Consider the following 22,104-nt stretch of genomic DNA (forward strand, 5'->3'; position numbering starts at 1 on the left):
GACAACAGGTCTGTAGGAAGCACAATTGTTTTTGCCAGGTTTCAAAGTAAACTAATCAAGGACTCTCGAGCAGTCAGCATAACTGTGATGCTAAGCTATGGGTGGATTGCCTTGGAAATATTCTGCTGTGACATTAATGGGACTTCGGGCACTGTCAACTGTGAAATCCGTCGTTGCAGCAACAACTTCTTTTTTAGCTAAAAGTTCATCCGAATCCTACCTCAATAATAGGCCTACAAAAGACGTGTTTTGTAAATTCCATCTAATCCTCTCTCATCTTTGAGGTGCATAGTTCTCTATCTATAATAACATTCAAATACCAAATGAATCTCATCATCCAAGGTGACTTCAGTGTCCTTAGCAGGAGTCACTGTGTATGTGAACATTTATCTCTTCCTACAATCCATCATCCAACTCTTCCTTACATCTGACCTTTATGAAGTGTTTGCCATGTGTCCTATAAATATACGTGGTATCCATTAGCATATCATGCCAGCCAAATTCTGTTCAGATTCATGAAGTCTGTATCGACTGCGAGAAAGCAGGGACACTGATATTTACCAAACACTGACAAAAAGACAAATTTGCAAAATGCTTGATAGCACTGTCATCGCACACAGACTCAGAAACAGAATTTGGGCATCTTCTTCAAACTAAAGTCCAGGCATGGTTGAAACACTTGTCAGCTACTAAAGACGTCAAAAGTGAATGAATTATTACTATGGCAAATTATTTATGGTGATGTAAGTATAGATAAGTGTTGGAATGGACAGCTTTAAATGAATCTGAATAATGGCATAAAGTGGTGTTTATTTTACGTGAAAATTAGTGTAGGTGGTGTTTATTTTTTCTGAAAATTAGTGCAAGTGCAGGAAAGAGTGATTTACACAGTCTTTAAGATATTTAAGGGAAGTAAGTTGAGGTTAGGGTGAGGTAATTTGAACAGTCGTCAACGTTTTAACAGTTTAGAGTTCATGGCTAAAGTTTTGGTAGGGCTGAATTTAGGCAGTAAAATTTCAGAAATAAATCGAAATAAGTACCCTATTTTCACAGCCACCATCTTCTAGACACCGAACTCTTCATTTCTCGAGCTTTACCCGAGTTATTGCTAAATACAATGCAACAGAAAAGCACAGCGTGACAGCAGAGGGCTGCTGGTCTAAAAGGGGACAGAGGTATTTCCCGACGGTAACTCTCAGCCCATGACTGGCACTCAGTCAGTCCACCTCTAAAATGACCACGACCCATCAGAACAGGAGCACTACAGGGAAAAAATATCTTATCCTATTACAAAATAGTGACACCCACAATCGCAAACCTCTAAATTTGTAATGATAGCCCTCTTTTTTGTAAGCAAAGAGTGCATGTACAACTTCATGGCAACTGTATTACGATTTGTATTAAAAAACAAAAAATTACATTTTCTCGGGGTTGTTACAGTAGTCTTAAAATCACAATTCAAACATTCAACATTTGTAAAGATTCAGCAACTTATGGCTTGCTTGGAATGAATGAGTAGAACACAATACTCCAGAAGAGTATCCTACCCTTCATTTCTGTGCTTTTGACATACAACCGCAGCTTTACATGAACTGCTGAAGGATAATCCATATATTAAACAGACAACATACTTCATAAGGTTCATGGATGAAGTTAATTCTAATCTAGAGACTATCTTCATGACAGAAGTCATATTAGAGTGAAAAACTGTTACCTGTGCTCCAAGACTGAGAGATATTAATCCATCTTCAAAAGCTGAGTGGGTATCAATATGTGGAGGTATGCCTAAAACACAAAACAAACCATTGTAATTCTGCTGCAATTCACTTCGGTGTCACTGAAACGCCTGAGAACACCATGGACCAACATTCCCACTTTGAATGGCTACCTGGTCCCTGTTACTCTTCCGACTGTCTGAATTCCTAATTTACCCTGACAAATCCCTGCTAGTGGATATTATGTAGAGCTGCTAACCTAGTTTTATTGATATATGATGTAAATCATGTTTCCTATTGTGGTTAGACAACGTGCATCTTTAGGCTTAGAGTACTCATTCGAATAAATGTTCTCTCTATGGCCAATTGTATGGTTACATGAGTTATGTGTGAAGCACACTTTACCAAACAGTCACGATTTGCACTATAAGAATCTTAAATATAAATAAATGAGAAAAACATCTAAATGGAGAGCAGATAAAAACATGAGGGGTAATTTATATTATTATACAAAACTGAGTTACAAGGTAGAAAAAGAAAGCAAGTAGCATTATTCTCATCTGGACGAAACAGCCCATGACTTGGGAAGTGGGATAGAAGTCAGATGCTATAACAATGTGATGACAATATGGGAAAGAGTAGCATTCATCTCAATCTAAGTCTAGAGGTATACCTTAAGCTTAAGGATCAGGGCAATCATTTTGTATTTTATCTCATCTGGTTTAACATAGAGAAAAACAGGAAGGTTCGTATCAGTTGGCTATTCCAGCAAAAATGCCTTTGCTTCAGAATTACCAAGGCCACTAACCATAAATGCAGCCTTAAATGATCACATTTTCAAAAACTGAAACTACTTAATTTGTGATTTCTATTTAACTAATGTGCCGTAGAAACAATGCAAATAGGACTTAGACTAGAAAACAAATGTTAATATGTTTTAATAGCTTGAAATACATCACTGCAACTAATCATTTGGTAAGCACCTTTTTTATTCTAGAAATACTTGCTACCCTAAAAGAAAGAAGCCGCTTCATGGATCCAACTCACATACCCATTAGTGTCCTGTATTGCATGAAGCCCAATGACCGCACTAGCTTTCTCTCAAAGCTCATGCTGGACTCACTTTAATTTAATAATACATATTAGTTCAATAAAAACCTTAGTACGCACACACAAATAAAATAGGATAAACAAATCATCACACAAAAAAAAGAGAGCTACATCAGTATTTTCATGGCGAAAATCTTCCTCAACTTCAGTTAAAATGTCACGCTTTTTAATGTCAATAGCCACTGCAAGACTTGAAAGGGCCTATTTTAGATACCAAGTTCCTGTGTTTACTACTTCTACGTTTGATAGCAGTGACACCTGGATGCAATATCATTGTTCTCAACTGAATTTGTTAAAAACGTAGTTTCTCTTTGTTTGGACACTGGGTCTTCTCAGCAGTTACTGAATATGCCAATATAATCTACAACACCTCAACCAATGAACTAAAAAAACTAGAACTCTACAATTTACTTTGAAGCATCTATTTATACAAATACCATTACATTTAGCTACTATGGGGGAAGCACGGGCTATCACGTCTTGGGAAGCCTATATGAAACTCCGTTCCTAAAGAATTACACAGAGAAATCTTTTTTTATGCTGTTAAACTGTTAAAGCATCCAACTTTTTTCACACAGCTCAAAACTCTCTCGTTTAACATTTTGTCTAATGGGGCAATGGAAAGCAGAGTGGTGTCTGGAGACCACGAGTGTATTAAAGTGCTCTCTACCATGCACTCGCTCTGGCATTCATGTAGCTCAAATCCATGAAGAGATAATACTATTAACAAGCTTTGGAAATACAATCAATCTCGCATTTATTTGGGTTAGAGCTATTGGAATTGTAAATGGCAATGTATTTTACCTATGTTTTATGGACTGTATGCATGTGGTGTGTAGTGGAATTTTGTGGGTGGTATTGGATTAGTTAGTTGTGTAATTGTGTGGCATGGAATTGTGTGGTGTGGAGTGGGTTTGTGTAGTGGAATTATGTGGGATGGTGCTCTGTGGAATTATTTAGATAGTAATTATGTGGTATTAAGTGGACTGGAATTATGTGGAGAGGGATTGTGTGTTACAGAGTGTAATTATGTGGAATGGGATTTGGTGTTGTGGAGAGGTATGTAGTAGAATTTAATTATGTGGTGTGCTGTTGAATTGTTTGGCGAAATGTGTGGTGTGTAATTGTGTTGTTGAGTATTAATATGTGGTTTGGTGTCAAATTATGTGGTGTGGATTGGAAATGTATAGAGTTGAATTGTGTGGCATGGAACTGTGTGGATAGCTTTGTCTTTCTGGTGATGAAAAAGAACAAATAGGTAGGAATTAAACTCCAGATCTGTGTGTTTGGGTGTTAAAAAAAGGAAAGAAAGAAAGTTAGAGCTATTGGCGATGTAAATGTAAATGTATCTTACCTATGTGCTATGGATTGGACTGAATGTATGTGGTGTGTAGTGGAATTATGTGGGTGGATTGGAATTGTTTGTTGTGGAATTGTGTGGTGTGGAGTAGATTTGTGTAGTGGAATTGTGTGGCATGGTGTGCAGTTGTAATATGTGAATACTAATTATATGTTTTTAAGTGTATTGGAATCATGTGGAGTGGGATTGTATGTCATGGAGGTTAATTATGTGGAATGGTATTTTGTGTTGTGGAGTGTTATGAACTGGAGTTTAATTAAGTAGTGTGCTAATGAATTTTGTGGTATGATGTTGAATTATGTGTTGTGAATTGGGTGTAGTGGACTTGTGTTGTGGAGCGGAATTATGTGATTTGGAGTTGAATTATGTGGTGTGGAATGGATTTGTCTAGAGTTGAATAGTGTGGATTGGAACAGTGTGTTGTTGAGTGGAATTATGTAGCATGGTTTGGAGTGTACTTACGTGGATTGTTGTAACATGGCTTAGAGTGGATTTATGTGGGGTGCCTTTATGTGGTATTGAGTAGTGTGTAATTATGTGGAGTTGAATTATGATACGTTGAGTGGTATTATGTTGATTGTAATTATGTTGAGTGGTGTTGAATTGTGTGACGGTGAATTGTGTGGTGAGCAACTGCGTAGTGTTGTATGCCACACTGAACATCCAGGTATGCCACAAGGTACCCAGGCAAACTAAAGAGCTAAAAAAAAAAGATTTGAAAGTGGGGGAAGGTAAAAATAACCAGGATTATACCAATATCCTAAACCTGAGGCTCAAGAGCACTTTGAATGAAAAGGTCTGAACCCAAAGTCTTTAAGCTAACATTCTTGCCAGGTGTCCTAAAATATCTACTGAAAACATCAGCAAATTTAAATTCTGGTAAATGTTCGGAAATTAATATTTTCGGAATGTTTACAGCTCTACTGTTATACCAATGCTGATTTAAGAATTTTATATTAAGTAGATATGCCTACACACTTTCACTTAAACATTAGCATTGAAAGATATGCCATTGCATAAAAACAGAGATGGGTAACAAAATACAGTAGGGTATATGTTGGTGTACTGCAGTACAACAGCACATGTATTTAACATGTACAATATACGTGCCACGATTTTGAAATGGGCGGGTACTGCTGACCTCTGTTACCAACAAGACTTTTAAAGTTTCAATCCTATGCCAATAAAATTAGTTTAATTCGTAGGTGACATGACAGTGTTTTTTCTACTTTTCAATTAGTGTACCACAGTACAAACAGTAAATACAGAGGGTGTCCAAGTCTTACTGAAGTCAAAGATAAAAGCTAGCTTTAGATATTAGACAGCCCCAGTGCCTACCGGACAATTATGCAACGATGTGGAAAGCTGCTAGCCAAGTAAGAACAGAGCTATAATCACTGCGTTCCTGTAGTGCAACCCTAGGTAAAGGATTACCTTTAAGTTCCATAAACCGTGAGAAAACCAAGATACAGGCTTCACTCCATTAATTAAAATGTTTACCATCAAAGAAAAGTGATAAATAAGCGCTAATGCATGTATGGAGTTAGATTCTCAAATTAAGAATTCTCCGTAAACACAAAATGTAAAAACATCAGCACAAACTATAGTACCTGCCTGGGTTTGGGGGCCATTATTTCTTTTGTACAATTAACAAAGGATGACGTGTGATCAATCAAAGCTTTAAGCCTGATGAGTGTTCCCAAATAATGTATGTCGAGAATAAGAGGCGTTAAAGATAACAGAATTCCAAAAGTGAACTGGCCGAAGGTATACTATTATTTTGAGAAAAAGAAGTTAAGAGTAATGGCACAACAAACTCCATGTTAGAAAATAGTTACAATTACTATATGCCCAACGCCTTAGTAAAGGATAAGAAAAAGAATAAGTGAATTAAGATAGATAGCATGAGACCTCTGACTTAAGCCTATTGCGATAGCTAACGTTGGTCGGGCCACTAAATACTGATGGGAAAACAATCTTCTTGTGAATATGGAGAAGTCTGGCATGCCATTACTGCACAATAAAAATGCTAGACGCACAAGTCTCTTCCGCTATTTAAAACCTATGTGACTAACATTTTGTCGTAAGGCTATAGCACAGATAATTCCCAAGTCCATTCTTTAGAGGCTGGTCTGACACATAAAAAACAATACTCCCTATTTAGGGGATTCACAAAAATAAACAAAAAACAAGGGGCTAAGTAATGTTAAGCACTCACATCAAGAACCATTGAAGTAGTCAATCTGCAATGGCTAGTTTCCTGGGCGTTCCTCGAACTGTGAGCGAGAACTAACAGTTAATGACAAGATGTTTAAATACGATAACTTGTGCAATTAAACAAGGACACACCTCTGAACAAACACTACTGAATTACACCCTGCTGGTGCAGTGCTTGACACAGCAATATGAAAAAAAGTTACAGAACTTGAATGTCCGCCATGTCACTGTGGTTTAAGATGCCAGATTCTGAATGCGTGTGAGTATTCCTGCGGTGAGCACGGTGAAGGCACTGTGTTAGAAGCGGTGATTAGCTAGTGCTGTGGACAGTAGGGATAGAAAACGGCCACCTAGTGGTGGATTGTAACTGCTACAGTTTCACATTACTGAACATGCTACACGCAAGGTAGTTATTAGAAGCGGCTGCAGACAGTGCATTCCATAAAGGAGGCGTAATCATAATTAAAAAAACAAGACTGGACAAGTGAACTGGAGTAAAAGGACATAAGACAAGAGGCACTAAGGACTGAAATGAGTGGGAATAGTAGGGGTGCGATCCTAAGAGGCAGATGGTGAGCGTGAGTTAGAAGCTAATGTGTCCAAAGTGCGGACAGAGCAGGGTTACTGGCGAGACTGAGACTTCTAAGATTACTAGCCATGTACCTGCATGTAGAGTAGCTGTGGTGCAGGTAGTGCGTAGCATAAAGTAGAGTTGAAATCACATTGAAAGGAAGTAAGTCTGGGCAAGTCAACTAGATTAACTAGTTATATACGATGCACTTCCGAAATGAAGCATAGTATGGCCTACTGAAAGTGGACTTGCCTAAGTACCGCCACCATGATGGAGTATGTTGTGAAGCGGGTGCACCCTAACAAAATGGAGTGCGATATGTTTAGGATGGCAGGTGGACTGGAAGGACCACTGCTGCCTGGACACAGTATGTGGTGGTGAGGTCTGCTGAAGACTATAGAGGCTAAAAATAAAATGAGGTGGGTGCACCGCGCCTTGCAGAGCCAGAGAAAGGCATGGCTGCCATGCTTAAAGATAAAGTGTGGAGTATCGCACTGATGAAATGTTTCCAAACTACATAAAAATGTTGCCAAAGTTAATAAATGGAGGTGGGCGAGCCGCACCAGTGCAGAGCCAAAGAAAGGCACGCCAGCCACGCTTAAAGATAAAGCATGGCATGCCACGCTGATCAAATGTTGACAAAGTAAATACAAATGTTGTCAAAGTAAATAAATAGAGGTGGCCAACCCGCGCTGTGCTGAACAAAAGAAAGGCGTGGCCGTAATTCTAAAAGATAAAGCGCGGTGTGCTGCGCTGATCAAAGGATAACACGCAGGATGCTGCGCTGATAAAGGGAAATACACTAATTAAGCAAGCTGTGCACAATTGTTGCTAAAGCTGACATTCCGAACACACGGCTAGTCTAAACAAGCCTAAAGAAAAAAGAGAGCACCTAAAAAGACAATAAGAAACAAAAGTGTAGGGGGACATGTAACAAGGGCAGTAGCCATGAAGTGATAGACACACCCAAAGGTGGGACAAATAAAGTCAATGCCCCAATAAAAAGCAAGGATTTCCAAATGGCAGAAAAAAGGACCAATGAAAATGGTGGACTTGTTTGAGGCCCAGAGATAAGATACAGCATGTCTCGAAGGGACAGCGCATGTGCTGCCTAGGCGAGACCTAAAAATAGACACCGTTATAATTAAAAGCAGTTCAACGAAATAGGGGCTTTAAAGTGGCTCACCTGCCAAAGGTCCAGATCACAGAATTGAGCGAGAGATGTGGAATCCTTCTTTCTGTCAGTAATCTGGACTAGGGACGAACAGCCCCACATCTAGAGGCTCAGGCCAATATAGGTAATGAGTAAATTACTAAAAAAAAAGAACTCCGAAATAAACCCTTCACAGGGCTGAACCCATCGAAATCTCTCTTTCTAAGGCGAAGACTAACAGAAATAGAGCTACTTTTCAACTGTGGGAGAATGCTTAAAAAACAGAAGGTTCCTACTGAAAGAGCCTCATAACCTGGAACAATACGGACTAAGTCCAATTTGTATAATTCTTTTTCTTTTCCAAGTTATTTCTCATTTTCTCTTTTCTCATCTTTTCTGTGATCCCATTTTCTACATATGTACCTGACCGTATAAAAATAAAAACGTAAAATTCAAAAGTTGAATGACTTTTCCATCTTCATACTAGTCCAAAGCAAGCATAATTTTAAAACTCTCCGCTTGCAATACAATTGACCCAGGTATGTTTGAGAAAATAATCTTACATATTCTAAGTATAAATGTCTATTGCCATGCTGCCTACTGAAAGTATGAACACAGTTCCCAACCTTTATTCAGCTATACTGGGTGGTTTTGACAGCTACAACTTCTCACATTGGTTGAAATCACATTACAGGTTATGCTTCATTATTTCAAACGAAACCAGGCACCAATACCACTAGAAAGGCTCAAACGTGTCTGCCTTCAGCACTTCTCTAAGCTGCCAATTAGCCCCTGGCCACTCTAGCTGGCTGTCTTTTGCTTGCTGATGTGTTTCCACACATACCTTCCTGGAAGGCTATAATGACGGTTGTATTCTATCAAGCCTTGCTATGTGCAAGTATTTTTTTACTTGTTTCTTTGCTGTTTCTAGAGCAGTTTCACAGCAAGGTTTGAGAGCTGTGGCACTAATCTGTCTAGAAAATCCATCACTCATTCCTACCTTATCTCAATTTGAAAATGAGCTTAATGAATCTGTTTAGAGTAGAGCAAACAAAACGTTCCCCGCAAGAATAAGAAAAACTAGAGGTGGGAGGAATTCATTGAAAACAAATAATGCTACTGCTTCCTTTTCCAAGCTAAAGTGCTTATGAATAAATAAATACTAGAGATTCCAGCTAATATCCAGGGTACAGATTTGACAGCAGCTTCCAATCGAAGTACATTTTCCTATTAGCAAAATCCCATGCATTATACTAACAAAATTCTATTTCACCAGCAAGCAAGGTTTAATATTAAAGTTAATTTCCTTACCTTGTCCGGGCTCGTACTGATTCACTGTCAGCTGGTCTGGCTTGAATTCAATGAGTCCTTGTGCCATGACCTTCTCTAGCACTAATTCACAGGTCTCAGGAAAACCTTTAAAACATAAAATATTAACATTCAAAGGGTAAGCCATGTGCACCCTATATCACTTCTGGATCTCCGAGGCTAGTACCTGTGGTATTCCTAAGAGGTTACAGATATTAGGCTAAAATTCACACTTAGTACACATTGACCTCTACTCCCAGGTCAAGGGCATAGTGCACATTATGTGCTGTCGTTACCTGCCTGGAGCATCGTCCATTATTTCCGGTTGTGTAAATTGTGGGTTCAGAAAAATAGTTACAAGGTTTTCATGAAACTCTTAAATAGTAGGGAGGGAGATGTTATGCCTGTGGGACTGTGCATGTAAGAAGTTGCAGCCAACTGAGTAAAAACGAAAAGAAAAAAAGCACAGCACAGCTCACTGTGCATCCTTCTACACAGCGGGGCTGAGTGGTATGACTGTTCTTGCCGAATACAACAGACGGTACCATCAAAATCAATTTGCCCAGTTATCCCAAACCTTTAACCCTCATTAGAAAAAAATGCTTACTTTAGCCAGTCAAAATAATATTTTTCTTTGCATTCTGGCATTTGTAGCCCTACATTTATAATGGAATCACCACAGCCACCCAGAGAGAAAATAAACAAGCATTTGCAATGCAATATGTCTTGCATTACTGAAAGTTTGAGCTATTGGCGTTGCATTATTATTTGCAACGCCAATAGCTCAAACTTTCAGTACTGAGAGACCTATTGCACTGCAAATGCTTTAAAAAAATAATAATAACTGTGCCACCTTGTTGAATGGCTGTTTAAACCGTGTAAACATGTTATAAAAAATAGCAAGCAAATGGGAGAGGTGCAGCGACAGAAGGGGGCATAAAAACTTTAAACAGGAGGCAGCGAGAGGGACTAGAGAACATAGAGGTAAAGAGAAGAAAAGCAGAGAAATGTCTAGGAGAGCGAAAGAGGATGTCGGGAAGAAAAGAGAAAGTTTAATAAAGCTGGAGACTGCGGAGCCCCATGCCAAGGAACCCTCATCTAAGTTCGCTGTTCCTGCCTCCGGTGAGCGCCTCTCTTTTCACACTTAGGGGTTGTGCCATTCAATCCCGAACACGTAAAGTGAACCTTGTTAGTGTCAGGGTTGATTTTCTGCAGAAGGTGGGGCGTGACATGAGACCCAGAAATAAGTTTACTTTCTGTGCAACGCAAGCCACCGCCTCCCCAGCACTCAGGATGCCAGAGCCTTGGCACAGCGAGCCACAGAGATGGCACGTGAAAGCTCAAGGGAGGGAGGGAGGAGCATGGCGGCGGCACCGATGTGGTAGGGGCAGGCAAAGGGTGAGGAGGGTAAACCTCACGCCCACAAAAAGCGAGAGCAGCAGCAGCAACTGAAACAACTAAAAACGATTGGTTTTCTTCTAAATACAAAAGCGGGCACCATGCTCAAACAAAGCGTGGCGCCTGTGTTGCAAATATGAAAGCGGGTACTGTGCATGTAAAAGTTAAGTGCATGGGGCCCGTGATGTGACTTGCATGTTTTACAGTGTGAATACGGCGAGCCACCCATAAAGAAAGGCACGCGGCCGCCATTGTTTAAGTAAAAGCATGGCATGGGGAGCTTAAAAAATTAAGAGTTTATATTTGGTAACCTGAATACGGCGATCCGCACATAAATTAAGGGCCGCATCAGAACCAATCAAACACTCGGGTGTGAGTGTTTGATTGGTTCTGATGCTCCGTCCATCGCCACCCCCTTTTGTACCGCTTTGTTCGCCATAAGTTGGCCGGGTATGCTCAGACGTGAGTCCCTTGCTCACTTTGCCACTGGATTCAAGCAAGCCTGGCTGAAGACGGCTGAAATGCCAGAAACCGGTCCTAGGAAGCTTGTTTCCGGTCCAGGGAAGGCATGGCTTGGCAGTTCGGGCTGGACTGTTCCCATGAGGCACAGGGTCAGACTGATTTACATATGGCCATGTCTGAACTGGGGTGGCAGAGTGGGCTAAAGAACGGTGATGGATCAAACCCAGATCTGTTGACTGGGTGTGAGTGTTTGATTGGTTCTGATGCACCGTCCATCACCACCCCCTTTTGTACCGCTTTGTTCGCCATAAGTTGGCAGGGTATGCTCAGACGTGAGTCCCTTGCTCACTTTGCCACTGGATTCAAGCAAGCCTGGCTGAAGACGGCTGAAATGCCAGAAACCGGTCCTAGGAAGCTTGTTTCCGGTCCAGGGAAGGCATGGCTTGGCAGTTCGGGCTGGACTGTTCCCATGAGGCACAGGGTCACACTGATTTGCATATGGCCATGTCTGAACTGGGGTGGCAGAGTGGGCTGAAGAACGGTGGTGGATCAAACCCAGATCTGTTGACTGGGTGTGAGTGTTTGATTGGTTCTGATGCTCCGTCCATCACCACCCCCTTTTGTACCGCTTTGTTCGCCATAAGTTGGCAGGGTATGCTCAGACGTGAGTCCCTTGCTCACTTTGCCACTGGATTCAAGCAAGCCTGGCTGAAGACGGCTGAAATGCCAGAAACCGGTCCTAGGAAGCTTGTTTCCGATCCAGGGAAGGCATGGCTTGGCAGTTCGGCTGGACTGTTCCCATGAGGCACAGGGTCAGACTGATTTGCATATGGCCATGTCTGAACTGGGGTGGCAGAGTGGGCTAAAGAACGGTGATGGATCAAACCCAGATCTGTTGACTGGGTGTGAGTGTTTGATTGGTTCTGATGCTCCGTCCATCACCACCCCCTTTTGTGCCGCTTGGTTCGCCATAAGTTGGCAGGGTATGCTCAGACGTGAGTCCCTTGCTCACTTTGCCACTGGATTCAAGCAAGCCTGGCTGAAGACGGCTGAAATGCCAGAAACCGGTCCTAGGAAGCTTGTTTCCGGTCCAGGGAAGGCATGGCTTGGCAGATCGGGCTGGACTGTTCCCATGAGGCACAGGGTCAGACTGATTTGCATATGGCCATGTCTGAACTGGGGTGGCAGAGTGGGCTAAAGAACGGTGATGGATCAAACCCAGATCTGTTGACTGGGTGTGAGTGGTGTTTGATTGGTTCTGATGCTCCGTCCATCACCACCCCCTTTTGTACCGCTTTGTTCGCCATAAGTTGGCAGGGTATGCTCAGACGTGAGTCCCTTGCTCACTTTGCCACTGGATTCAAGCAAGCCTGGCTGAAGACGGCTGAAATGCCAGAAACCGGTCCTAGGAAGCTTGTTTCCGGTCCAGGGAAGGCATGGCTTGGCAGTTTGGGCTGGACTGTTCCCATGAGGCACAGGGTAAGACTGATTTGCATATGGCCATGTCTGAACTGGGGTGGCAGAGTGGGCTAAAGAACGGTGATGGATCAAACCCAGATCTGTTGACTGGGTGTGAGTGTTTGATTGGTTCTGATGCTCCGTCCATCACCACCCCCTTTTGTACCGCTTTGTTCGCCATAAGTTGGCAGGGTATGCTCAGACGTGAGTCCCTTGCTCACTTTGCCACTGGATTCAAGCAAGCCTGGCTGAAGACGGCTGAAATGCCAGAAACCGGTCCTAGGAAGCTTGTTTCCGGTCCAGGGAAGGCATGGCTTGGCAGTTCGGGCTGGACTGTTCCCATGAGGCACAGGGTCAGACTGATTTGCATATGGCCATGTCTGAACTGGGGTGGCAGAGTGGGCTAAAGAACGGTGATGGATCAAACCCAGATCTGTTGACTGGGTGTGAGTGTTTGATTGGTTCTGATGCTCCGTCCATCACCACCCCCTTTTGTACCGCTTTGTTTGCCATCAGTTGGCAGGGTATGCTCAGACGTGAGTCCCTTGCTCACTTTGCCACTCGATTCAAGCAAGCCTGGCTGAAGACGGCTGAAATGCCAGAAACCGGTCCTAGGAAGCTTGTTTCCGGTCCAGGGAAGGCATGGCTTGGCAGTTCGGGCTGGACTGTTCCCATGAGGCACAGGGTCAGACTGATTTGCATATGGCCATGTCTGAACTGGGGTGGCAGAGTGGGCTAAAGAACGGTGATGGATCAAACCCAGATCTGTTGACTGGGTGTGAGTGTTTGATTGGTTCTGATGCTCCGTCCATCACCACCCCCTTTTGTACCGCAATGTTCTCCTAAAGCACATAACCCACTGCTCCACTAAGGCTCATTTGCCAATGGGAGCATGAGGCGCATCTATGATGCTTCTCCACTGGTCTTCATCCATAATGCACATCACCTATGCTTTCTGCTGCACATTTTTTTTGTGTTTCGCTGATGCATACCATTCTGTGGTTCCTGTTGCATTATAGCTGGTTGGTGTGCATTGATGCATGTATGTATTGTTGGTCTGTTTTCATGGGTGGTTGTCTGTGTCTTTATGACTGTTGGACTTCGAGTGTAAGCCAGCCATAACAGATTACCAGTGTGTATTTTGTCCAAAATATTGTTTTCATGTGGATTTAAGTTTTAGTTTTTCTTCTTCTTATATTTCAACTCAGGGGTGCATCAAAGTCAAAAGTATAACGTTGCCTTTATAGTGACTCCGTAGGTATGGTACCATTATCACCCTGTGATGGGGCAGTAAATACATCCACCTGTGTTTTATTTGTAACAATCCGCCATCCAAGGTCAGGCAACCCCACGAGGAACAACTGTAAGCTCACTACTAAAGTGTAGATGTGGGATAGGCCCTGGCAAACAAATTACATTGGGGAATATTATGTTTGAAGCATAAGAGACAAGGGGAAAATCAAAGAGAGGCACAGAAGGCCATGCCAATCGAACAACACAGTAACAAAAGTATATGTGAGGCCCAATTCACAAATGCTATACCCACATCCTACTTTGGACAAAAACACACCGCACCAGGCCACTAAGGAAAACTACAGTGGAATCACACAGAAACCAAACAGGGGCAGGAGTAACACCACCAGGCAAAGGGAAAATCACAAGGAAAATGGGAAATGAATCAACAAACTACCCAAGCTCATATTAATCACAATAACAACTTATGCACAAAGGAGAGGCACAATAATGCTAAAAACAAAAACACGAATACAAGAGACATGTCTAAGTAAAACCAACTAGAAATGAACAGGCACAGCTGCTTTCAGAACCACACCAACAAATAAAAAAGACACTCACAAAATGTAAACACATTGAAAGTATCTTTTTTGAATTATTTCTAGTTTAACACACCTGTAAATGAAAGAGGGCAGGGGCTCATTGACAACACCTGCACCAAACGAATCAGCAGCTGAGACTCATCAGACCAACAACAAATTACACAGCCTAGCTACATATGAAAAGCATGCCACAATCACACCACTCTCCCACAATGCTGGCAAATGTGTTTGTAAACCCTCATCCTGAGGAAGAACTAATTGAGGAAGAGAGGGAGGATACACAGACAGAGGATCACTCTATTCAATATGTCTAAGAAAGAGGTTGTGGGAAGATAAATATTGTGTGTTGTACAATACCGCCATGGATTAGGGCTAATACACAGACCTACACCCATCTATTAATTCAGGTCTGTTGTCCCTCTCGCCCACCTTTCATATTTTTATGTTTTTCTGAAACTAATCATTGTATGTAAAAGCAGCAGGATGTATAAATAACCTATCACACAAGATGAAGTAAACGAAGTAGAAGTGTAAAATCTGCTATTTCTAAGCCAACCTGTCAACTGGAACCACCTGTCTCCATCCCGCATCAGATCAGTAACTGAGAAGATCTGGTGAGTGACCTAGAAGGCCTGCACAAAGGATGACTTCTCCCAGTAGCCACGGTGCCACTCTGCCCAGAATATTATAAGTGAATGGGGACAGGTGTCTCCTTTAGAGGGTTGCAGCTAGGTGGAAAAATCCACAAAGGAGAAAAATCCTTTGTTGGTAGTCTTTGTGGTTCTTGATTGAAGATGAAGATAGTACTAATGAAAACAACAAGACCCCAAATTCTTCCTGACTTCATAATGGAAAGAAGAGACGAGCAAATTCAGAAAAGTGTCAAGATGATCCACGAAGAAAAACATTCCAACATGCTAGAGGAAAAATCAGGGACAAAAATGATTAGGGAGGGGGCACTGATTCCAATGAAAAAAAATTTGGGAACGAAATGCATTTTTTTGTGTCAAAGTTCTGATTCATATATGCGTGAGGCAGCATTTCATATCACATGAAGAAACTCTAATATCTTAGATAGGGATACTTGGATACACTTCATATGACTGAGTACAGTCTGTTCGCAGGAAACCATGGTGTCCATTTTACTTTGAAGCAATAGCACTTGCTTGTTATGCAGCATCCTGCTTGTTATGCAGAACTCTGATGCACACTTATTATTGTTTGGAAACATCTGAATATTTTGTGAATAGCTCTCATTTCAAAATGTGCACATAGAAGTAGATAAACCGCTATTTGTGTAGACTTCCAAGAAGAAACGTAGCTTTGTGAATCGACCTATTGCGCATATAATCATAATACTGCTGCGTTGAAGGCCCTAGTCAAAAATACCTAACATTTCTTTCTTGAAAGCATGTCAATGTGTTATAAAGTGACATACTGCACCCTTATAGTTAATAATATGGAGGTAGAACAAAGAATGGCCTAGCACCACTGCTTTAAGAATTGAAGATCCTTGTGTGGCACCACCACTACCTTTTCCTAACCACAAAACTGTTTGACTAAATTTCTGAAAGTATGTTTTCAAACATATGTTTTAAAAATAAATTCATACCTCCAGGTAAAGGTTTGTTTTTATCCACATTGTTGTTGTCATAGCGAAACTCAAACCCATAATGCTTCACCTTTCTGTGCTTTAAGGATTTCTGAGCTGTTAAAAATACAACACAAATAATTAGCATATCAATTATGTCCTCTATGAAACTAAATATATGATGATTGTTCTGAATCACTCATTAAATACTAAGAGAAGCATTCTGAGATTGCTCGGTGCATGGAACATTGCAATTTGCTATATGAAAGAAATGACTATTAAGAATGAACGACCTGGCGACATTTGTAGCCCAGGCTCACAATCCAACACAAGGGAACAATGCAAGAGGACAAAGAACGAGAAGGGTGAAAAACTGGAGAGTCGTGCAAATTGCTGTTCTACGTGTGGGAGTTAGTTATACACCGGATGTGGGAGGACACGTCCAGGCTTGTCATAATCATGTCATGAGTGTAAGAAAATGGCGGAATTTGTATGAGTGCATAAATCTAGTCTTGATTGTAAAAGAGCGTAAATGTCTTGATGTGGGAAAAGGAACATAGTGATGACAGTGGAGTAATAACAAGAAGAGTATGTCTATTCATCGGAAGGGAAGGAGAACAGTGTTCCATGGTGAATAATAATGGCAAATGGCGCTGAACTAAGAATAAGGGAAGATTCCGTTTCTCCCTGAAAAGATGCAATGATGAGAGGTGCGTTAATTCTCAGGGGAATTAAGCATACAGCAAACTAGTTGCCTATTTTAGCAATTTCATTGAAGTAGGACAATAATCTGTTGCTAAGTTGAAATGTAAGGACAAATGTTTATTGTTTTTTTGGAATGGTGAGAGCAGGTGAGTTTTTTAGGGATGGTGAGAGCAGAAGAGATTGAACATTAAACTGGACAACAACCATCCAGACCAAGTGTTATGATAAAGTGATGTGACAAGAGCTGTGGGGACCATATAAGAGGCCAGACTGGTGTTTAAGAACACGTTAAGTAAGCTGAAGGGAGCATAAAGCCCCAGTGTGCATAAAGTACTTCTGGTGCCAGTGGACTGGAGGAATAAGCTTAAATCTGAATTAAGAACATTGTGAAACAGGATATAACAGAAGAAATTGTGAGTTCAGACCGTTTAGTGCCAGTGGTTTTGGTGCACAAGACTGAAAATAAATTTGGAATACCAAATAAGAACTTTAGAGGCCCTTTAATTGACTCCAATCTGAAATCTTGGAAGGCTTTTGGCTCAGGAAAACGTAAGAGTTCAATTTTAGCAAACATTCCCCAACGAATGCACTGCTACAATTTTAAATATAGTCCACCACCATCCTCCCGCTATTAATGGATAATAAATTATCCCTCTCCTACCAAGGCAAGACAAGGACCATAAACACTACCAACAGAGGCAATAATTATAAAACTATAGCTAACTATAGCTAAATTGGATTTTCATTTCAAAATATCAATAAAAAACCATGGGTGGGGATTAGGTTAAGGCAGTGCTTAAAATGGAAATATGGAAGTACAGTTACTCACTAGGTTTGCTCCCAAGCAGTGCTGGTACTCTCCCTTTCAAATTAAAGAAGTGCAGGTACTCAGTACAGGACAGTACCTGCCCATTTGAAGCACTGGGTTACGGCTAATAAAAGCGCCCAAATCAGTCAGCTCAACACATTTCTTCTTCCTCAACGTGTCAAGACCCTGGTGGTGTCCCAAAGGATTATTCAAAGCCAAACTAAATTAGAATTCAACTTGCTGCCAATATCCGTCAAATACAGCAATATGTGACCACATGCTTGTCTTTTGTCCTGAGCTGAGGATGCACTGGAATCACATAATTGGTAATCTTTCCCAGACTCCTTAACATGACATTGACAATCCACTCAAATACACCCTGTCATTAACATTCCAGCATAAATGTATCATCAAGCTCTTAATACACATCACTTTGGTCAAGTGGTCAGTCAAACGTTTACAGCATGTTGGAACACAACATATGTATTGTAATGATGCAATTTGCTATGCTTAATTTATAAGCAGAACAAATCATTCTATGGTAAATAGGACAAAAAAATATATCAGTAAAACAACACTCATGATTTCAATTTACAGACACACATGTAGGAGTAAGAAAACGTTACTGAATACCACTCATGACTACTTTGCAAAGGAACACCCACCCCATCCTCCATGCCACAAAACAAGACTGAGGATAAACTCTTACCCTTTAAACCAAGTGTTATTCCTCATTCTTTTCCCACAGCTTTTTATTCGATTCTGGCCTCCACATGCGGGTGATTTCATTTATGTTTCCATTTCACTACGAGGTTTTTTTATCAATGACCTCCAAAAAACGGTTCTATGTCAATGTATGGCTCTAGAATGATGCTGAAATAGGCCATAAACTTTCTCTGATATGTCCATCTACTCTACATGCTAAAGTACATGCTAAAAGGTTCAATTTGCAGCTCCCCTTTCGACTTTTCACTAACACTATACTCCACATTATTTTACAATGTTGTTTGCCTTAGTTTTAATATGTAGAGCAAAACAGAAAAATGTTACAGCTTTATCTTAATTTTGAATTAAATTATGTAATTTAAATATATTAAACTAAATTAACACTTTCATATTAACAACACACCAACATAAAGTAAAATATGACATTTAATATGTATTAAAAATTACAGAATGTTAGGTATAGAATTAATGTAACTTAATTTTTTAATTTAAAAGGGGTATTAATATATTTTATTATCAAATGTATCTAAAACAATTATATTTACCTTTTTTACATTAAATGATTTTCTATATATATTTAAAAAGTCGAAATAATTTAATTTAGTTAAACATTATTTCCTATGGGGTTCTATTTTGAGCACCTGTCTCCTTTTCTTTTTATGGGAAAGTGTTGCAGTATCAGTGGTTGGCCATGTGTGGTGCTGGACTGACTACTGCTGCTTTTTGGCAGCAGTAACGTTAAACTCATAAATTCGGCTCCTCGCTCTGTTTCAGGTCTGTATTTTTGAGTAATTTTACACTCTGATTTTGTGACAATACACTCGGATTTTGAGACAGTATTAAAGTTACTCAAAGCTGTAAGAGTAAATTTACTAGTAGTAAATCTACACATGTAGAGTTACCTTTACGTTTAGTCCCCAACCATTAGGACATGAAGGTTAAATAAGAAGTACAGGAAGATGTCTTCACCTGACATGGCTAGAAGAGGTTCTGCTTAGGTCATGGTTATGACAGACAACTACATAATGGATTTGGTGAATGTCACTGAGTGAGAAAAGAAGGAAGGGGGTTAAAAACCAGTAGGGGTAACTGAGAAAGTCTTTGGTTCGCAGACAAATTCATATGTTCTGATAGCTGGTAACATAATTTCTTCAATCAAGCATCTGATTGTCAAGGCATGACTCTTTTCAATATTTAACTCACCACTTTCATTTTCTTTATCTGTTGCCCAATCAATGCTTTGCAGCATAGATTCTTCATCCTCCGCAGTTATAAAATCTTCAATCACTCTCAGGCCAGGAGGCATTGGGGAAAGTTCAAAATCCTCCCAATGTACTAAGGGCATAACAGCAGGCCATAGTTAGCAAGCATAGTTTTAACTAAAAATGCAGTGCAGTAATTTTAGCAAAGTAATGTTCATTTAGACACATTTTACCTAAATATAACTATGATCTGTCTGTCAGTATTTATATATTCAAACATTAAACATTCCACATTACGCATCATCTCTTCTTACTATGTGATAAAAATAAGTTGACTTTTATCAGCGTGCATAACTAATCCTGCAGCACGCAATGGATATATATATATTACCTACTGGCGGTCGCCAGTAGGTAGTTATAGTTAGGACCCCTTTTCCATAGGAAATCCGCAACATTCTATTTTGAATAACTTTGGCGCCGGTCGATGAATCCTCGCGAATTTCTCAAAATAGGTGGGGCGCTACGCTCCGCTCCTACCCTGAAAGTCTCGGGGGGATTCGTCAAGCGGGGGCTGAGATAAAAGGGGGGTCCCAAAACGCGTTTTTCCCATGCATTTTTCCATAGGACCTTTAGACAGAGCTACAGCCCGAACGGCTGAACAGAATTACTAGAAATTTGGCAGAGAGGTAGTCCCTAGGTCAAGGAAGTGCCTTTTGTAGGTTTGGTGTAAATCTGTTCAGTAGATTCTGCGAAAATAGCCTTTAAATCAATATATATATCTGAGCCCGCTTACGGTACGCTTACCGTACGCTTACCATACGCGTACGGTGGCGTGCGCGAGCGCGATTCTGATTGGCTCTTAGATCTTAGTAAACATTCGAATCGGCCGAAACCAGGAAGCGGCGTCCGCCATTTTGTCTCTCGCACTGAGTGTTATTTATCAAACATGATGCCCAAAAACATGTTACGGGGCTGTTTTGACAACTCCCTCCCACACAGTCATGTTGAGGGAGTCCCCAAACATCCCCCAAGAGCAAAAACGTTTTTTTTTTTTTCGGCAATTTCGGCGAGTACGCTTACCGTACGCTTACCGTACGTGTACGGTTTAAAAAAAAAATAAAAAAATAAACACTATCCACACTTACCCCACCCCCTGTGCTTTTGGTGGCCGCTGGCAACCAAATGTACAGGGCTTATTAGACCTGTGAAAAAAAACTAAATTTTGGCAACATGAAATTATAAAATCGAAATAAAAAAAACACTATCCACATTGACCCCACCCCCTGTGCTTTTGGTGGCCGAAGGCCACCAAATGTACAGGGCTTATTAAAGTTGCTAAAAACCGTGCACGGAACGAACTGCGTTAAGTGGGCGCGCACGCCTCGAATGGCGTAAAGTAACTTAGCATTTAAAAAACCGTACAAATTCACTGAAAAAACCATAGGTTTCACACACGTTATAGTTAGGAATTAGCATTTAAAAAACCTTGCAAATTCACTGAAAAAACCATAGGTTTCACACATGTTATAGTTAGCGGAAATTTTACTGATAAAAAACCAATGAAATTGCCCCGTTATAGTTAGTGCTGGCAACTATAACTCACGCGACCGCAATCTTCTGCTGATGACATATGTGTCTTTATAAAAAAAAATATTTGTAATATATGTATAGCTAAAAATGTATGGAAGAAGACATGGGCAAATAAGTGTCTAAATACAGTATTAGCATCAGCAGAGGATTGCGGTCGCGTGAGTTATAGTTGCCAGCACTAACTATAACGGGGCAATTTCATTGGTTTTTTATCAGTAAAATTTCCGCTAACTATAACATGTGTGAAACCTATGGTTTTTTCAGTGAATATATATATATACATACATAAGACAGGCACAGTTGCACATTTATAGTCTAGGTTGACAACAAAATCCATAGCATTCTCCATTTTTGCATCCCCAAAGAAAGTGTCACTCTTGAACAATTTGCACCAAACCTTGAGGAAGCAGCATTCAAACTTTCTGGCCAAGAGCATGACAAATTTGGTGTACATAAGAAAAAACACATCAAAAGTTGTAAGGGGGCTCCTAAAAATTGTCAATTTTCAATACGTCTTTTCCTAGGAAAACATTTAGTTGAGTAAAACCACAGAACAAAGTTAACCAAATCTTAATGGCACAACAGCATTCCTATCATATGGTGCCATTTTTGTTTGGTGAATTTTCATCCAGCCATATTTGACATATAAGACTAAGGTAAAATGTCTGTTGCACATTCAGCAGCGCTGTGTATTTTATTTTTTGCTTGCAGTCTCTAGATGAAAAAGTGAAACACCCTCCCCCCTTCCCACGTATAACTTTTCTATTTTCTCAAAGTACATTTTGTCCATAAAATAATGGGTTCACATCACTTCCTGCCTTGGTAAAGGACATGGTAGGAGATCCTATATCTCACCTTTGTAATTGGCAGGGGGCGTTAAAGGTTTTCATCCAAC

The 22,104-nt window shown here is 40.6% G+C and overlaps 1 protein-coding gene across 4 annotated transcripts in view; it reads right to left on the reverse strand.

Annotated features, from left to right (window-relative positions):
* The window catches only part of ALKBH8 (alkB homolog 8, tRNA methyltransferase), a 438,016-nt gene that overhangs the window by 324,338 nt on the left and 91,574 nt on the right, over nt 1-22,104 (reverse strand). For 3 of the 4 annotated variants that reach the window (XM_085621495.1, XM_085621496.1, XM_085621498.1), the window contains exons 4-7: nt 19,621-19,752; nt 16,200-16,295; nt 9,438-9,542; nt 1,715-1,785 (exon numbers count right to left, since the gene is read on the reverse strand). In XM_085621495.1, the coding sequence (XP_085477621.1) occupies nt 1,715-1,785; nt 9,438-9,542; nt 16,200-16,295; nt 19,621-19,752 (404 nt within the window). The remainder of the gene's footprint in view (nt 1-1,714; nt 1,786-9,437; nt 9,543-16,199; nt 16,296-19,620; nt 19,753-22,104) is intronic. The other variant, XM_085621497.1, reaches the window with a different exon arrangement.

This window comes from Triturus cristatus, chromosome 8 (genome assembly GCF_964204655.1).
Source record: "Triturus cristatus chromosome 8, aTriCri1.1, whole genome shotgun sequence".
NCBI lineage: Eukaryota > Metazoa > Chordata > Amphibia > Caudata > Salamandridae > Triturus > Triturus cristatus.